General features: G+C 46.5%; 2 protein-coding genes across 4 annotated transcripts; one reads left to right on the plus strand and one right to left on the minus strand.

Moving 5' to 3' along the window:
* Positions 1–22: 22 nt before the first annotated feature.
* Positions 23–11,760, plus strand: CEP41 (centrosomal protein 41). 3 transcript variants are annotated; one of them, XM_056482305.1, is made up of 12 exons: positions 42–146; positions 410–473; positions 1,003–1,050; positions 4,167–4,228; positions 4,885–4,954; positions 5,442–5,568; positions 6,419–6,582; positions 7,497–7,564; positions 8,154–8,268; positions 8,844–9,059; positions 10,170–10,322; positions 11,516–11,760. In XM_056482305.1, exons 1-11 carry the CDS (start codon positions 114–116, stop codon positions 10,307–10,309), a joined length of 1,107 nt encoding a protein of 368 aa, XP_056338280.1. In that variant the 5' UTR covers positions 42–113; the 3' UTR covers positions 10,310–10,322; positions 11,516–11,760. The 3 variants fall into 3 exon arrangements, with proteins under 3 accessions (XP_056338279.1, XP_056338280.1, XP_056338282.1); XM_056482307.1 differs by having other exon boundaries at positions 6,431–6,582; XM_056482304.1 differs by having other exon boundaries at positions 23–146; positions 10,170–11,760.
* Positions 11,761–12,365: 605 nt separating this feature from the next.
* LOC130248511 (carboxypeptidase A1-like) lies at positions 12,366–16,056 on the minus strand. The gene is made up of 11 exons (XM_056482309.1): positions 15,956–16,056; positions 15,721–15,802; positions 15,439–15,573; positions 15,261–15,362; positions 14,393–14,494; positions 14,193–14,294; positions 13,966–14,076; positions 13,395–13,485; positions 12,931–13,130; positions 12,728–12,812; positions 12,366–12,621 (listed from the first exon to the last, which is right to left on the minus strand). The coding sequence occupies exons 1-11, from the start codon at positions 16,018–16,020 to the stop codon at positions 12,434–12,436; spliced, it is 1,263 nt and encodes a 420-aa protein (XP_056338284.1). The 5' UTR covers positions 16,021–16,056; the 3' UTR covers positions 12,366–12,433.
* Between the last annotated feature and the right edge of the window lie 651 nt (positions 16,057–16,707).

Below are 16,707 nucleotides of genomic sequence, written 5' to 3' on the forward strand. Positions count from 1 at the left end.
GCGGCGCCGCCTCTGATTGGCTGAGGCCGCGGGGGGCGGCCAATGGCGGCGGGCGTAGTTGCGGGGTGGGCGCGTGAGGGACGGGCGGAGCGGGCCGGCCGCCGTGAGGGGAGATGTCGGCTCGGGGCGGCTTCGGCGACCCTCAGGTGCCGTGAGGGGCTTTTCCTTCTGAACATCCTCCGGGAACCACGGGGCAGAGCCGGGGGGGATGGTTGGTGCAGCTCCCGGAGCTGGGAGAGCTCCGCGTGAGGAGAAATTCTCCTTTTGAGGCTTTCAATCAGCGGGGTTTAATAGCCAGATGGGGATTCAAGACCCCTTCAAATCGCATTTTCTGATCATTTTTCTGCGCTTTTTTTTTTTAATTTTATTTTTTAAAATTTTGCCTTCTCGTCTTTTGGTTTTGAAACAGCTTCTCACCCGGCGAATCCCCTCGAATCCCAAGTATCAACATATAAAAACTCGTCTGGATACTGGTAAGTGAAATTATTGTGGGGTAAAACCACCCAAAATGGCTGTAGGATGACAGAAAAAATATAATTAATATCTTAATTACCTCTGCCCTGAGCTAATTTATCCTATCACTGCAGAATCCTTATTGTGCTTATGATTTGTCTCACCAAATGTTTGCAGCTTATAAAAATTTCCTAAAAATTTTCCTTCAAAGCTGGAATTTAAACAAGCACGATTTATACATATTTATGTGTATTTATATATTTTTAAATATATTTATGTATATTTATCTTCACACACCAGTGTTCACCCTCTGAAAATTGAGATTAAATGCTCTATGTGTAGATGACCACATGCTTAACTTCTGTTGTCTTAAAATTTGTTTATTTTTTTCTACTTTTTTTAAAAAAGAATTTGGAAGTTAAATAGATTTAAACTGGGTCAGCACTGTTGTGGTGGTTTCCATAGAAATTACTGATCTTGGAATTCCTGTCCATGGACTTATTGAAATAAATAATTGTAATAAATTGATTTTTTTTGTTGTTGTTACAGGAAATAGTTTGTCAAAATACATGGAAAAATTGGAAGAGATCAAAAGAAGTGAGTACCTGGGGATGGTTCAAAACTCAAAGAGCAGGAGATGAATTCCAGCAGGTTTTCCTTGGAAATCTCCACAGATTTAATTTAAGAATCCGAGCAGGAAATCTTCCAGATCCTTCTTTGTGCAGTTTTGTTATTGGATTTTGTTATTGGAAGTTCTCTGAGCTAAGAAATCCAGGCTAGACTCATCTGGGAAGATTAATGGATCATTTCTGAGACTTTATTTCACTTTTCGGTCACAACTTCAGCTCTTTTATCTTTATATAACTTAAATTCCTATCAATTTATCTGTTATCTTTATTTAATTTAAATTCCTATCAATTTAGATTTCTATCAATACTCCAAGACAGGAAAAAACCAAGTTCATTCCTTGTGTTTCCATAGATTTCACCAGCACTAAACTCTGGTATTTTGGAAACTTTAGGTTGTTCAGGCTAATGAAGTCCTAAATTATTTTTATTTCTCTATTTTTCTCACCAAAACCAGGCTTTTCAAATATTTTTTCCCCAATAAAACCAATGATTTATGACTTTATTCCCAGACTATTCTCACACAAGGAGCCAAGAAAACTCTTCCACCTCAAAGCTCCATTTATAGAGGCAAACAAAAAAACCTGAATTGAACAGAAACCTCCATTAATGAGGATTAATTAAGGTTTGAAACCTTCAGGTTTAGTTCTCAGCCCCACTTTGTGAGGCAGGTCACGGGAATTTATTTGTGCAAAACAGGCTTTTGTTTGTGGTTTGTTTGTTGGGTTGGGTTTTTTTTTTCCCAAACACTGCAGGTCTTTTGGGAGGAAAATGAAAAGAGGAATGACCTTGAGCTTTCCAAAATGCTCTGTTGACTGAGATTTCAGTGCTGGACACTGCTTTGCTTTTTATTTCTGTTGAAAATCTTGATTTTTTTTTTTTTTTTTTTCTGTGCCTCAGGTGGGTTTCCAATCTCACCACGGATCTGTTCCATGCACTTCTTTTATTCCCTCTTTTTTTTTTTTTTTTTATTGGGAGGGAGGAACTTTTCTCATTCTGTGCTGAATGGCCACGTTGTGTTCCCAGGGAGTGGAGGAAACTTGTCCCCCTTGGTTTCTCAGGGATAGATGACACCCTTTGGATGCAGATTGAAATCCCCAGCACAGGCACCTCTCTGTCCCTTATGTAACCCGAGAGAGATTTAAATCCACGCCATCAAAAATTAAAGAGCTGCACCCACCATGATCCATCCTTTGGAGGATTGACTTGAGGACACACAGGAGTCTCTTCCCTCTCTCTGCTCATTTCCCTCCTCTCCAAAGCCCATCCTTGGAAAACAGAATCATTCCAAGCAGAACCATGTCAGAAAATTCCAACGGATCCGCCAGGACCGGGCCGGGTACGTGGGGCTGGTTTTGGAGCTGGGAGCAGCAATTCTGAGCTCTCTGGGATGGAATTTTGGGTGGTAAAGACAAGATCTAGGGCAAAGAGGGTTTTTTTGGGATAAAAAATCCTGATTTGAGGTGGGAAGGAGCCATCCCATTTTTTGACAGCAGTTCTGCCTCACCACTGTTTTTATCCATCCAGCACTTCCCAAGCTTTGCTGCTTTTATTTCTCCTTCTAAATGAAGTTTATTTGCCATGACAGAAAGGCTCTTGGCTGGGCAATTTTAATCCTTGAGCAGGTGAAAAGGGAAATAATTACAGGAGATAATTGTTGCTGGATTTTTTTGGAGTTAAAGGGGGATTTAACAACCTCAGCTTGAACCCAGGTGGTTTTGCAAGAACCACGAGGATTATTTCCCAGTTGACTGACATCCTGAAATTCAATTTCTGCACCTCATCCTCCAATCCTGTTTTTTCACCTCCTGTGCTTTCAGCCCCATGGTTTGAATGTGAATATTTTGGAAGGGCTTCTTTTTTTTCTAGGACAACTTGTGAGGTGCTTGTTTTGCAGCCTAATCTAAATTATTTAGTGTAGGATGAGAATTTAGGAACTCTGAATATCTTGGCCTCCAGCATTCTCATGGCTCTCTAAACACAGCTTGAGAATTTCCATAAACCAGTCCCACGGGGAATTTTTTTTTTTTTGGTGAGGTGACTGCAGGAATGTGCTCAGGAACCCTTCCCCCTTCTCCCTCATCTCCCCTGAGCTAAAGGAGCATTCAACAGATGGTTTTAGAGGATTTAAAATCCTTGAACTGAGTGGATTTGCCAAAGATCCTGTGCTCCATTGTTCTGGAGAGGGACCAGCCCTGCATTTCCCAAAGGACAGGAGAGATTATTCCATAGCAAGATGTTCCTCCTGATACCCATCCTGGTTTCTCCCTCCCTCTTCACACCTTTTCTTTCACTCCAGGAGGTTTTTCTTTCATTCCAGGTTTTTGTCTCCAGGAGGTTTTTCCCTTCCTCTGCACCTCCAGGATCTGGATGGGATCAGCTCCTATCTCTTGGCTCTGGGAATCTCTGCTCTGGATCTTTGCCAACAGCCCTGCTCAGTTTTCTTCCTCCCTAAGCTTGTTTTCAGGATTAGGATTCAATTAGTCCAGTTTCTTGTGTTAATTACCCATTAAGACTCAATTAGTCCAGTTTCTTGTGTCAGCTCTCTGTTTCTTGAGAGATCCATATTAAAGAAATCAGAATTTAATTGTCTGATAAAGTATAAAATCTTGGATTTTTTTAAATTAAGGTGCAACCTGAGTTGCTTGGTATTGGCAAATACATGGTTCTGCTGTAATTTATGCAAATTAAAAATTAAGGTAAATGGATCTTTTGGTTTAAGGAGTTTGTGACTCCAAAACTCTGCAGGGAAAGGGGAAAATTCCTGAACTGCTTCCTGCCCCAGCACCATGGAAAACATAAATTCATATTTGAGTCTAAAAGCAATTAAATCTGCCTCCTCCACTTCATCATACCTGGACAAGATCTCTCTTTGTAACTGGTATTAATTAAAATTTCTCTTTATAACTGTTAATCAAACCCTCTCTTTATAACTGGCATTTTACAAAATCTCCAGGTTTGCTGCTCTCATCCTTCAGCACAAACCTGAATTCCTGCCTGGCTGCTGGGTTTAAGCCATGACCTGGTGCCTAAAAAAACCTGGGAATAAACTGAAAATTTACATTGTCCCTTGTTTTGTTTTTGAAGATTACAGGTATAAAAAGGATGAGCTGTTTAAAAGGCTGAAGGTGACAACTTTTGCTCAATTGGTATGTACAGATCCCTTCTCTGCCCTCCAAAATCTTCCAAGAGCAGAAAAAAATTTTCCTAGAATAAAAATTCCTCTCTAATTATTTAGCTTTAGTTGTAATTATTCTGTCTTGGCTTCTCTCTGCCTTTAAGAAAACCAAATCATTCATTTGCACAGTGGCCAAATGCCTTTAATTACAAATTAAAGTTTGTGGTGACTCCATATTTTAAATTTATTCCTTATTTTATTTGTCCATTAACTTAAAAGGATCTTCAAGCATCTTGCAAGAGAAAAAAGCTGTGTAAAACAGCACTAAATGTGAATTTTTGTGTCAAGCTGTCACAGCCTGAAGCCCTCCCTGAGCCCAGGTTTAACTGCAGAAGGTGGGCAGTTGGGATTTCAAGGCTTTCTGTGATTATTTTATTTAAAAGCAGTGAATCATAATATTTAAATAAGTGAAAAATTGATCAGGAAACAGAGATATTTCAAGAAAACTGCTTCAAACTAGGAAAAAAAAACCCCAAATTGTCTTCTGAGGAGGGAAGGAAAGGAAAGGTTAAACTTGGAGATGTTGGATTCTACAAACTTGGGATTTTTTTTCCCCTGGATTGTTTTCCTGGAGCTGATCCTGCTGTGGTCTGGGGATCAGTGTCTCTGTGGTTTTGTGCCCTGCAGGTTCTCCAGGTCGCCTCTCTGTCCAATGAAACCTTAGAAGTGACAAATGAGGAGCTGCACAGGCTGCCAGGTGACAAAAGGGAAAAAGGGAAGAGCTGGGGGTCACTGCCAAGGGAGGAAAAATAAAATTTCACCAGGCAGGCAATAGAAACACTCCTAAAAAAAACCCCAAGTGTTTTCAGGTAGGAAAATCCTCATGCTGACAGATTTGTAGTAACATCACCCACAACAAAAATTCTATTTTATTGACTTTTTCAAATGAGATGTCAAGCCCTAAAAAATCTGTTGGCTCTTTATTATTTCAAATATCAGGCTCTGGGTAAATTATCTTTATTATTTTAAATAGGAGGCTCTGGATAAATTCTCTTATTTTAAATAAGAGGCTCTGGATAAATTCTCTTTATTATTTTAAATAGGAAGCTCTGGGTAAATTCTCTTTGTTAAGAGGATGAAGATAAAGCTGTCACACTTTTCTTTCCAAGAATAGAAGCTGCCCTTAAAACCTGCTTGTTTACCTCCTGCAGCTCCTTAACTCCTCTGCCCTCTTCTCTCCCCAGATGCTGATGCTGCAGGTGACAGTGCAGAGGGGACAAATGGCAAAGGGAGCCCTGAGGGGACACCCAGCCCTGTCCTGTTCCTGAACAACTCTGGAGCTGGGGAATCCACACGCTCCACCCTGCAGAGGTGCCTCAAAAAAACTTCATTTTCTTCCTGTCTTGTCTTAGCAGCTGATTCTTTGAGCCCAGCTGCTGGTTTTTTAAATTGCTGCTAAGTGGTTTTCTGCTGGATTTCTCATTGTTAAAGGCTGGGTTTGTAGGTGAGAGGGAGAGGATTGGCAGGATTTCCTGTTGGGTTTGGGTGGAGGCAGCAACACAACATTGTTACCTGATGATGGTCTGACAAGGAAATGTGTTTTTGGGATGGCACATTGCAGAATTCTGGGGATAACACAGTGCTGTGGTCAACTCAGTGCATTCCTGTTGGTGATGCTTTTGTTATTGTATGGATGTGGGGGACAGGACACAGGGAATGGCCTCAAAGTGACACAGGGATATTGGGAAGGAATTCCTGGCTGGGAATGGAATGGAATAGAATAGAAATAGGAATAGAATAGAAATAGGAATAGAATAGAATAGAATAGAATAGAATAGAATAGAATAGAATAGAATAGAATAGAATAGAATAGAATAGAATAGAATAGAATAGAATAGAATAGAATAGAATAGAATAGAATAGAATAGAATAGAATAGAATACCCATACCCATTCCCAGGAAAAATGGGGCTGCCCCTGGATCCCTGGAAGTGTCCAAGGTTGGACAGGGCTTGGAGCAGCCTGGGACAGTGGGAGGTGTCCCTGCCCATGGCTGGGGGTGAAATGAGATCTTTTAGGCCCCTTCCCACCCAAACCATTCTGGGATTGAGAACAATTCCAAACCCACCACATGAAGGGATCCCAGGATAGTGCTGGAAGAAGAATCTTTATCCCAACCTTGGAGCTGATGGAGAGACACAAAAACATTCCTTAACCTGCAGTTCCCTTTGCAGTGTGATCAGTGGGGTTGGGGAGCTGGACATTGAGAAGGATTCTCCAAGGAGAGAGGACAGCCAGGCCAGGGAGAGGCCTTACCCTGACTGCCCCTTCCTGCTGCTGGACGTGCGGGACCGCGACGCCTACGAGCAGTGCCACATCGTGGGGGGTGAGAAAACATTGCTTTTTATTTTTATTTTTATTATTTTAATTTTTTTTTAATTATTTTTACTTTTTAGTTAATTTTTATTTATTTTTATTTTTTAATTTATTATTTTTATTTTTATTTTGTTTTTGCCAAGGTTGGGATTAAATACTCGAGACAGTATTTCTAGTTCGGACTCTGATGTTCATTAGATCTTATCTCAGATTTTCATTAGTTCTTGTCTCAGATGTTCATTAATTTTTATCTATGTTACAGTGAGTGCTACAGCACTTCAAGCTAACAAACTAAAAATGGAGATGTGTGTCTCTCTCTCTCCACAAAGTCTTTTAAGGACAAATTGTCCAGTTAAGAAATGACACCTAAATGATTTTTACTTTCAACCCAATAATCAACCACCTGTGGTCTGAAATGTGAATTTTTCTGTCCAGTTACAAAATCTCACCTTGACCATGAAGAAGAAGGTCAAAATCTCCATCTTGCTCTCTGTATATTACTGTATTATAAAATCTTAAATTCTAAGTTTTCCACCCTGTGATATCACACACTTCTATTCAAACTACACACACATAATCCCAGTTCTGTCATTTAATTTTAGAAGCTTTCCCCAGCCTCAGGTCAAAAGCTGTGTTTTCTTAGGGGTCAGTGCCTGTCAGCACAGAAAATCTAAAATTCTCTGTTTCCAACAAGCAGCCACAATGCCACAGGCACCTGGGCATGGATTTCAGCTGCATTTTATCCCCAGCTGGGACATCAGTGGGTGTTCTCAGTGCTCACCCAGCACATCCCTCCTGCCTGGGAAGGGATGAGGGCCCTGAGCTGATTCAGTCCCATCCTCAGTGGGTTCTCAAGGCTGTTGTATCCCAGGCTGTTGGTGTTCAACCTCTGGATGACTTTCCCCTTTTTTTTTCCTTTTGCAGCTTATTCCTACCCTATTGCAACCTTATCCAGAACCATGAATCCATACACAAATAATATTCTGGAATATGTATCCTTTCCATGGAAACATGAGGGGATGTTGGTGGGGGCTCCCAAAATCAGCTGGAGCTTATCCAAGTAGAATTAGGGATCTCAAAAAAAGGTGGGACAGGAGGTGGAGTTCCAGCTCCTCTGCCTCCATCAGGTGCTGAATTCTGCTTCCTCAAAGCTCCTTCTGACTCCTGGATTTGGCATTTCCCAGGATTTTGGCTGCTGGAAGGCCAAGCCAGACTTGGGCACTGATGCATCCATCAAATCCTTTGGCTTCCTGTCAGCACCTTGATGGGATTGGGGACAGACAGAGGATTATTAAGTGGGATTAGGCTGCTCATTCCCAGGCTGTTGATTCTCAGAGGAGGTTGTAAACAAGGAGGCTGTCACAATTCCCAGTCTTCAAGCAATGCTGGATCCAGTGGGAATTCAGCTGTGTCTGTCCCACTGAGAATTCCACAGGGAGAACATTCCTGCTGGATGCTGGCAAGCCAAGTATGGAGCCTTTCCCTCTCCAGTCCTTCCCAAATTATCTCTTTTTCTTCCTAAAATGTTTCAATATCTTCTTTTTAAGTTCAGCAGTGACTCCTTAACAGTTGCCATGGCAGAAAAATGCCCATGGGAAAATCATCATCGTGTACGACAACGACGAGCGCCTGGCGAGCCAGGCAGCCACCACCATGTGTGAGAGGGGCTTTGAGAACCTCTTCATGCTCTCTGGGGGTAGGTGGGGCTGGGAGAGATCCCCAAAACCCTCCTGGGGAAAAGGAGGGTGGGGAGCAGCTGGAGGTGGGAAAGATCTGGGTTGTGGAATCGTGGGATGGTTTGGGTTGGAAGGAAATTGGAGAATTGTCCAGTTCCAGCATTCCCAGATTGCTCCCAGCCCTGTCCAGCTGGCCTTGGACATTCCAGGGATTCTCTGGGAATTCCAGGCCAGCAAGGAATTCCTTTGCAAGATCCCACCCCAATCTCCCCTTTCCCAGTCTGAGGCCATTCCCTGTGTCCTGTCCCTCCATCCCTTGTCCCCAGTCCCTCTCCAGCTCTCCTGGAGCCCCTCCTGGAGCCCTGGAATGTGCTGGAAGCAGTTCCAGTGCCACCCCTTCAGCAGCTCCACATCCTCCTGCTCTTATTCCCAGAGTTGGATTCCATGTGGGATCTCACCTGAGCCCAGCACAGGGGGACAGAATTCCCACGTCTCTCCATCCAAACTTTTTGTACCTCCCTCTCCATGCTCCTCCCCCAAACTGCTCCCTCTTGACCCCTCCAGCTGCAATAACAGCTGCTCTGTGTCCCTGCAGGCCTCAAGGTGCTGGCCCAGAAGATCCCAGAGGGTTTGATCACGGGCACCCTGCCCGTGTCCTGCCAGGTGCCAGCTCCCACGGGCACTGCCCGCAGGAAAACAGCTCCCAGGCTGCCCCCCACCCCTGCAGAGAACAAATGGAGGTTTTCTGCTGATGATCTGCAGAAGTTAAGGCATTACTTGGCTGAGGAGCAGATTCCTTCAGACACTGCCAGTAAGAGTCCAGTGATGCCTTCTTGGGCTTGCCTAGAAACAGAGGGCAGACAAAGTTAAAATTATAAATGGGGATATATTTAATGAAAGGCCTTTGATAGAATTAAATATATTTAATTAAGGGCAGATGAAGTTAACTAACACTTTATATGGAAATTAGAATCATGCATTTGGAAAATATAAAAGCTAAAATTCTAAGGCATTGTCAGAATGTGCTTCAACCTCATTGTGGAATCATGGAATGGTTGAGCGGGAAGACACCTTAAAACTCCATGGGCAGGGACACTTTCACCTATCCCAGGCTGCTCCAAACCCATCCATCCTGGCTTTGGACACTCCTGGTGTGAAGGACAGGTATCTGCCAAGAAAGGCAGAAGCTTCTCTTTGAAATGGAGAATGTAAACCCCCTCCCTCCAAATTATTATCATTTTGAAATTAAGGGGCTCTCAGGCAGAGAGATGGGAATTAGGAATAACAGTTCTTTACTAGGAACATTAAAATAGAAATGCAGTATTACACAGAACAATCCCAAACCCTGCCAGAGTCAGAATCCAAGCTGACACCCGTCAGTCAGTCAGGGTGTTGGCACAGTCCCATTCAATGGTGGCTGCATCCTCCTGCAGTGGCAGATGTGGTTCAGCTGGAGCAGTGCTCCTGGAGAAGGTGCAGTTTCCTCTGAAGGTGCAGGGATGATGTGCAAAGGTCTGGTTTTCCTCTGGAATGCAGTGGGAAGAAGGTTCCTTGGTGTCCAAAATGTCAGTTTTTATCTGGGTAGGAAAGGCTTGGCTCCTCCCCTGGCTGGAGCATCTCCCAGTGGGATGATGGAATTTTATCAGTCATGCCCTGGGACTCACTGGCCATTAACAGGAGATATCTCCTGGAGGGAGGATGGGCTGTGGGAAAGATAAAGATGATTGCCCAGCTGGTTTAAAGTTGGCCCATGAGCAGATAATGTGTGCCAGGAGATCAGGGTCACTGCCCCAGCTGGGTTAACAGATGGGGACAGAATTCACATTGCTGGCCACATCAACCCAACACAGTCCAGGGATGGGGCAGCCACACTTTATGCACAGCCAATTTCTGATTTTGGGGTATTTTTTTTGTCCCACAGGCCGCCTTACCCAGGGTGGTTCAGGCCACAATTCCAGACTCTCATCTGTGAGGAGCCACCCCAGCACTGCTGGCACCCTGGGATCCCTGAGCAGCCGCTCCCAAAGCAGGACCAGCATCCAGAACAGGCCGTGGAAATAAAGGAGTAATCCAGGTTTTTGGGAATGCTGGGCAGTGCAGCCCCTTTGTGGTTTTAGGAATCGGCAGGGAAAAGCAGCCATGGTGAGAATTGGCAGCTGGGGTAAGGCTGGGCAGTGCAATGATGTTTCCTACATGATCACTTGAGGAGCAGGGCAGGACAGAGGAGATAGAACTGGTTTTGTAGGGGAGGGAGAAAACTGGGACCAGTAGAAACTGTTCCACAATGTTTTTAGTCCAGCTGAAGAATTTTGTGTCTGTAGCATTCCCAGGCTGTGCCTGGAGCTGTGAGAGTGAAGAGGCCACAGATTGTGCTCACAGACAAACTTTGGTGGTTTTAGCAGAGATAAAGGCATTCAGCATCTTGCCAAAAGTGAGAGAAAATCCTGGAAGGGTTTTTTGTGGTTTTTTTAAAATAAATTATGATAATGAACAGAAGTATTTGTAATGAAGATGTTTTTTATTGGTGCTGTGAGTCGTGCTTGCTTGTGGACACTTTGTGAATAATTGTGTCTTTTTCAAGATGAACTGGAGGAGAATAACTGGAATTTTTTTTTCCCAGTGACTCCTTTGCCAGAGGTTTTTTAGAAGCTTCTTTAGGGTGGCTGAAGGAAAATTTGCTGCTATTGCCTCACCAGGATCCCTAAAACCCAGCAGGGACCTGGAATGTGGAGCTGAACAGGGTGAAGGTTTTCTGGAAAATGAGTAGCACAGTTTTCTTCAAATTGGTGCTTCTGGATAACCTGGGAATCCTCTGATTTTCCTGATCTGGGACACTTTGGAGGTGATTTTGGACAGATTCTGCTTTCCAGTTTTTCTGTCTGGCACTGCTGTGCCTGCTCCTGCTTTGTTTATCGTGGTCTTGTGGGGTTTGTGTGTATTTCTGGATTCAGTGTTTTTTTCCCCCTTTTGGAAGCTGACAATCTTCAACACATCCCAAAACTCACTGATGATTTGGGGATCATTCTGGTGAAAAGACAAAAAGTAGGAGAAATGGCACATAATTTCCAGTTTGGCACCTTAGGACTCCACATCTCTGAGCACGTTTGTCATTTATTGTGTCTCTGAGTGTGAAATCAGACAATGCTGATTGCAGGACTGGCAGGATCAGTCTGATAAGGCCCTGCTGCTGTGGGAGTAGATTTTTCCAGCTCCATGAGCTCTTGGAATTGTCATTGCATTGGCTAAAATCCTGATTTTGCTATCCAGCTGTGGGAGACAGATCCAGAATCCCTGGCTGCTCTGTGCTGCGTGAAAACCTCCTGGCAAAACAAAACTGGCCTGAGCTGTTTGAAATCCTCCAAATCCAAGGAATCAAAGCAAGGACTGGATGTACTTTCCCACCATCTCGATGGATTTGTGTGGATTTGGACTCTTGGTGTTGTTTGGAGCAGAGTCAAACTCGGCAGAGGCTGAGAGGTTAAATTGTTTAATTTAATAAAATATAAAATACAGCATCTGCTCGGGTGACTTTTTGTTTTGCAGCTTTGAGAGCTGTGGAGAGCCTGGAAAAGCTGGGAGTGCTCAGCTCCCCATTCCCTAGGGATGGCAGCAGGTGAGGAGAGATCCCAAAACCAGAAAGGTTTGGGTGGGAAGGGACCTTAAAGCCCAGCAAATTCCAACTCTTGGACACCTTCACTTATCTCAGGGTGCTCCAGCCTGGCCTTGGACATTCCAGGGATCCAGGGGCAGCCACAGCTGCTCTGGCAATTCCATTCCAGCCAGGAATTCCTTCCCAAATCTTCCCTTTTCCAATCTGAAGCCATTCCCTGTACCCTGTCCCTCCATCCCTTGTCCCCAGTCCCTCTCCAGCTCTCCTGGATCCCCAATAAATCCTGCTGACCTCATGTCCCAGACCCCAATTCCCTTTCCATCCTCTGCCAGAGCAAAAGCAAAACCACCACCTTCCTTCCTTTTTGTCCTTGCTATTTTCATACCCTTTCCATTAATTCCTTTTCCACACCACTGCCCCAGCACACCCTGCTTGTCCTGGCACCAACTCCAGCTCCGAAATGACTTTTCCACCCGATTTCAGAAAAAGAGAGAACAACCACAAGGCTTTTCTCATCCTTCTTGCCATTTATTTATTCATTGCTTGCCTTCTTCCTCCTCTCCAGCTGCTGCAGCTCAGTACAAGTTGTCCCTGGTGTGCTCCATGATGACCTTCAGTGCCAGCCAGGTCTCCTCAGCAGTGGGAACGATTTGTTTGGCGGGCAGCAGGAACCCGTAACGCCCCGTGTCCCTCAGCTCAAAGGTGAAGGAATATTTAATCCCCTGGTTGTAGGTCCAGTCAATGGTTCCTCCACTAGCTCTGTCTGAGGGAGTCAAAAACAGCAGGGGTTCAGAGCCTTGATGTCTTTGGACAGGAATTCTGTGGGGTATTGGTGTGAGGGATGGGTTTGGGATTTTTTTTGCACTTACAGATGGTGGTGATGATGCTGCCATACTTGTACTGGGTGCCATACAGAGAGGACAGAGCTGCCACAGCCTTGGCAGAAACCTCATGCTGGGAATACAGACAAAAGAGAAAAATGAGCCAAAGAAATGAAAAACCTGTGGGACACAGCTTTTTTGGGGTACAGAAAGATGTCAGAATCCAACCCCTCAAAGCACAGGGGTCTCACCAGTTCCTGCTGGTCTGGCACTGCAGTGTAGGTGTAGCCATAGGGGTAGAGCAGGAGCTGGGAGTAGCTGTGGATGGACACAAAAGCCTTGATGTTGCCATGGCTCTTGACAAAATCCACGATGGATTTCACCTCGGGCTCCGAGTTGGCGTAGGGTCCGTGGTACGTCTCTGAGCAGGAGCTGGAGCTGGCTCCAGCCTCTGTGGACAAAAGGCTGGTGAGAACACAGTGGGAATTTGGGGTTTTTCTCACCCCTCAGTTCCTCAAGGAATGTTCTTGGGGCTCCTCCTAGAGATTTGTGTGGTGACTTTGATTTGTCACTGGGGGACATCAAAGTGGAACCCAAACCCTCAAATCCCACCTCTTCCCAAGGGGACATCAATGGATCTTGGAGCCAGAAACAGCTTTGGAGCCTCGCCCCTGGGGAGCGTTTCCACTCTCCAGCTGAAGGGGACAGCTCTGACCTCCAAAACCTGCGTCCCAGTTGCGGTTGGGGTCCACTCCCACGCAGAGGTTGCCCGAGTACTTGGACCTGGTCTTGCGCCACATGCGGTTCTGCAAGGGCAGAGTCACCTCAGCTGGTGCCCAGGGCTCCTGCTGTCCCCTTTGTCCCCTTCCCATCCTATGGATGAGGAGGCTTTGCCCTCTCAGGGGTATGAAACACCCCAAAAGAATCATCCAGTTCCAGCCCTCCCACTGTCCCAGCTGCTCCCAGCCCCAATGTCCAGCCTGGCCTTGGACATTCCAGGGATTCTCTGGCAATTCCAGCCCAGCCAGGAATTCCTTCCCAAATCTCCCCTTTCCCAATTCTCTGTGTCCTGTCCCTCCATCCCTTGTCCCCAGTCCCTCTCCAGCTCTCCTGGAGCCCCTCCAGGCCCTGGAATGTGCTGGAAGTTTTCCCTGGATCCTTCCCTTCTCCAGCTGCCAATTCCCAGCTCTCCAGAACCTCAGATTGGATCCATCACCCCAAATGCTGTTCCCCAGCCCCACCCAGCACGGCTGTAGGAAGCAGGGGGAGGAAATGCAGGGCAGTACCGTGGTCTGGGTGAAGGCAAAGCCGTCTGGGTTGGTGACAATCTCCAGGAAGATGTCCATGGTCTCCAGGATGGAGGCCACACCTTCATTATTCGCGTGATCCTCGACAATCTAGAGAGGACGGAGGTTTGGGGCTGCCTGTCCTCCCTGTGGGATCACCCAGCTGCATCCCAGAGCTCCTGGGAGAGCACCAGAGGACTGGGTGGCCCTTTTGGGATGTGTTTTACCTTCTTGGCAAACCAGACCCCGCTGGCCTGTGTCACCCACTCGCGGGAGTGGATCCCGGTGTCGATCCACACGGCCGGGCGCTTCGTGCCCCCTGTGCTGAACTGGGAGAGCAGAGAGGAGCAGGGTTGGCTTTGTCCCCATCACCACTTTCCCTTCTGGAAATCCCCAGATTTCTCCTCCACAATCCCCAAATCCTCACCTTGAGCACGTAGAGGGGACGATTCTCAGTCGAGCGGCCGATCTCCAGCTTGCTCACCAGGTTGGGGTTCTCGGCCACCAGCATGTCCATGAAATTGTAGATCTGGGAATGAGGGATGTGGGGGTCACTCCTAGCTCACATTCTTCCCAAGAGCAAATTTCCTACCAAAATGCCCCAAATCTTGTGCTGTGGCATCAGATGTGGGGCTTCTTTCTGACCCCCAGGTGCTCTTAGGCACCAAACTCCGGAGCTCTTAGGCTCTTACTTGTCAGGTAATCTTAAATAAGCAAAGCAGCTAATAGTTAAAAAGGTTATTTATTACAAAGCACATCTTATTACAAAGCACATCAGTCTCAAAAGGCAACAGCAAACAGCAATAGCAAGCAATGGCAAAAGCAGCAGCAATAAGCAAATAGTTAGAAGCCAGAATGGCTAAAAGCAGCAATGGCTAAAAGCAACAACTCTCCCAATCCATACTGTTATATAGGATTTCTCCAACAAGCTAAGATGCAAACTCAGACCACCATTCTTTAACCTATTAGAATTCTAGTTTCTTAGCACACCAGGTTACCTATGGAACTACACATACACTCTATCGTGTTCTGTCTAAGAAATGTCAGCAATATTCTTACTAAAGCTCTATTATGTCTAAGCACTGTCTACAGCTGTGGGCCTGGAGCCTCTGCTGAAGATATCAGTGTGTTTGCAACCTTCACTAGAACACAAGCTAGTACTGTGGAATCCAGACCTTTTACTTACTAAAAACATCAGAACTCACTCTAAGACTTATTCAATCCCTTCACTCTGATTTCTCTCTGAAGAATTCAGAGACCCCTGACCCACTGACTCCAACATTGTGCTTTCCCACCTCGTCTATGGTGTGGTAGGCCTCGTAGTTGAAGGTGTTGGTGTTGAGCGGCAGCTGGCGGCTGCTGCGGAGCATCTCCATCCTCTCCTCATCCAGCAGGGCCTGGGGGATGAGCCAGGGCTGGGATGAGCCTCATTCCCACTGGGTGGCACCCCCTCTCCCCTGTGCCACCACTGACCTGCACATCCTCGATCATGATGGAATAGGAGACCCCAGCAGCCTCCAGGTGGGCTTTGACCGCCTGCAGGCTGGGGAAGGGCACACGGATGTCCACGGGCAGCCCAAGCCCACGGGGAGCCAGCCAGAAATCCAGCTGGGTGGAGAAAAATGGAGACAAAGGGTCAGATCCTGCCTCAGCAGCAGTCTGTCCTGCTTTTCATCCATATTCCTACATCCAGCCCCATCCCTACTGTGCTGGGGGCTGGGGGGTGTCCCCAGAATCCACCTCCACAGCCAGTACCTGCAGATGCTCCAGCTCCTGCAGCTCCTGCACCTTCTGCAGCTCCTCATCGCTCTGGGGGAGCACACGCAGCACTTGGTGCCTGTGGGGTTGGGAGATGTGGGACGAGCTCCAGCCCTGTTAGTCCAGCCTAATCCCCTCAGGGATTCCCCCTGAGCTTCTCCCTGTGCCCCCTCAAACTGAACCAGCTCCTCATCCCCACCCAATGCCACCAGCCCCATCCCAGTCCCCCTACCCAACAAAGGTCTCGGTGCAGGTGGCCACTGCCACCAGGGCAGCCAGGAGCACGGGGAGCCTCATGGTCAGAGCTGGTCTCACATCCCAGCAGTGCCCTGGGGCCTCTTAAATCCCATGGGGTGGTGGCCCCAGCCCGGCCCCTCCAGCTGTCCCTTTTCCCAGGGCCCTGGGAAGGCTCTGGCTGCCACCAGCCAAGGTCAGACCGCGCTGTCCCCGTCCCAGTCCCAGCCAAACCTGTCCCAGGAACCTGCTGGGACCGTGGTGAGTCAGCTGCCAGCAAGGAGGTGCCAAAATCCCACAGCCCCCAGCACTGGCTGAGAGGAAGGAAAGGATCAATTTGGGGTGAGAATGCTCAAAATGCAGATTTTCACTTGGTGATCTGGATCCTTAAACCACAGTGGTGGGGAAATGGTTTGAAATTTGGCTGAGGAAAGTGGTGTAAAGCTTGGCCCAGGTCAGAGCAGGTGGCAGTTGTCCCAGGAGCCAAAGATAAACAGCAAATGCCTGGGAGCACCTTGCACCCAGCAATGGCCCTGGGGGTGCCCCATGTCACTCCTCGTAGCCCCCCAGGGAAGGATGAAGCAAAACTGGTCAAAACCCCACAGATTTGGTGTTATTTGCCCAAAAAACCATTTTATCCCTTGCTGTCTGTTAGCTCCAAAGGATGAGGACTTTGAGCCAAAGTCACAAGGTGAAAATCAACACCTGCAAGGCTGTGAGTCCTTTTCCACCCTTTTTTTGAGAGTTTAG

Source organism: Oenanthe melanoleuca, chromosome 1A (assembly GCF_029582105.1).
Source record: "Oenanthe melanoleuca isolate GR-GAL-2019-014 chromosome 1A, OMel1.0, whole genome shotgun sequence".
Taxonomy (NCBI): domain Eukaryota; kingdom Metazoa; phylum Chordata; class Aves; order Passeriformes; family Muscicapidae; genus Oenanthe; species Oenanthe melanoleuca.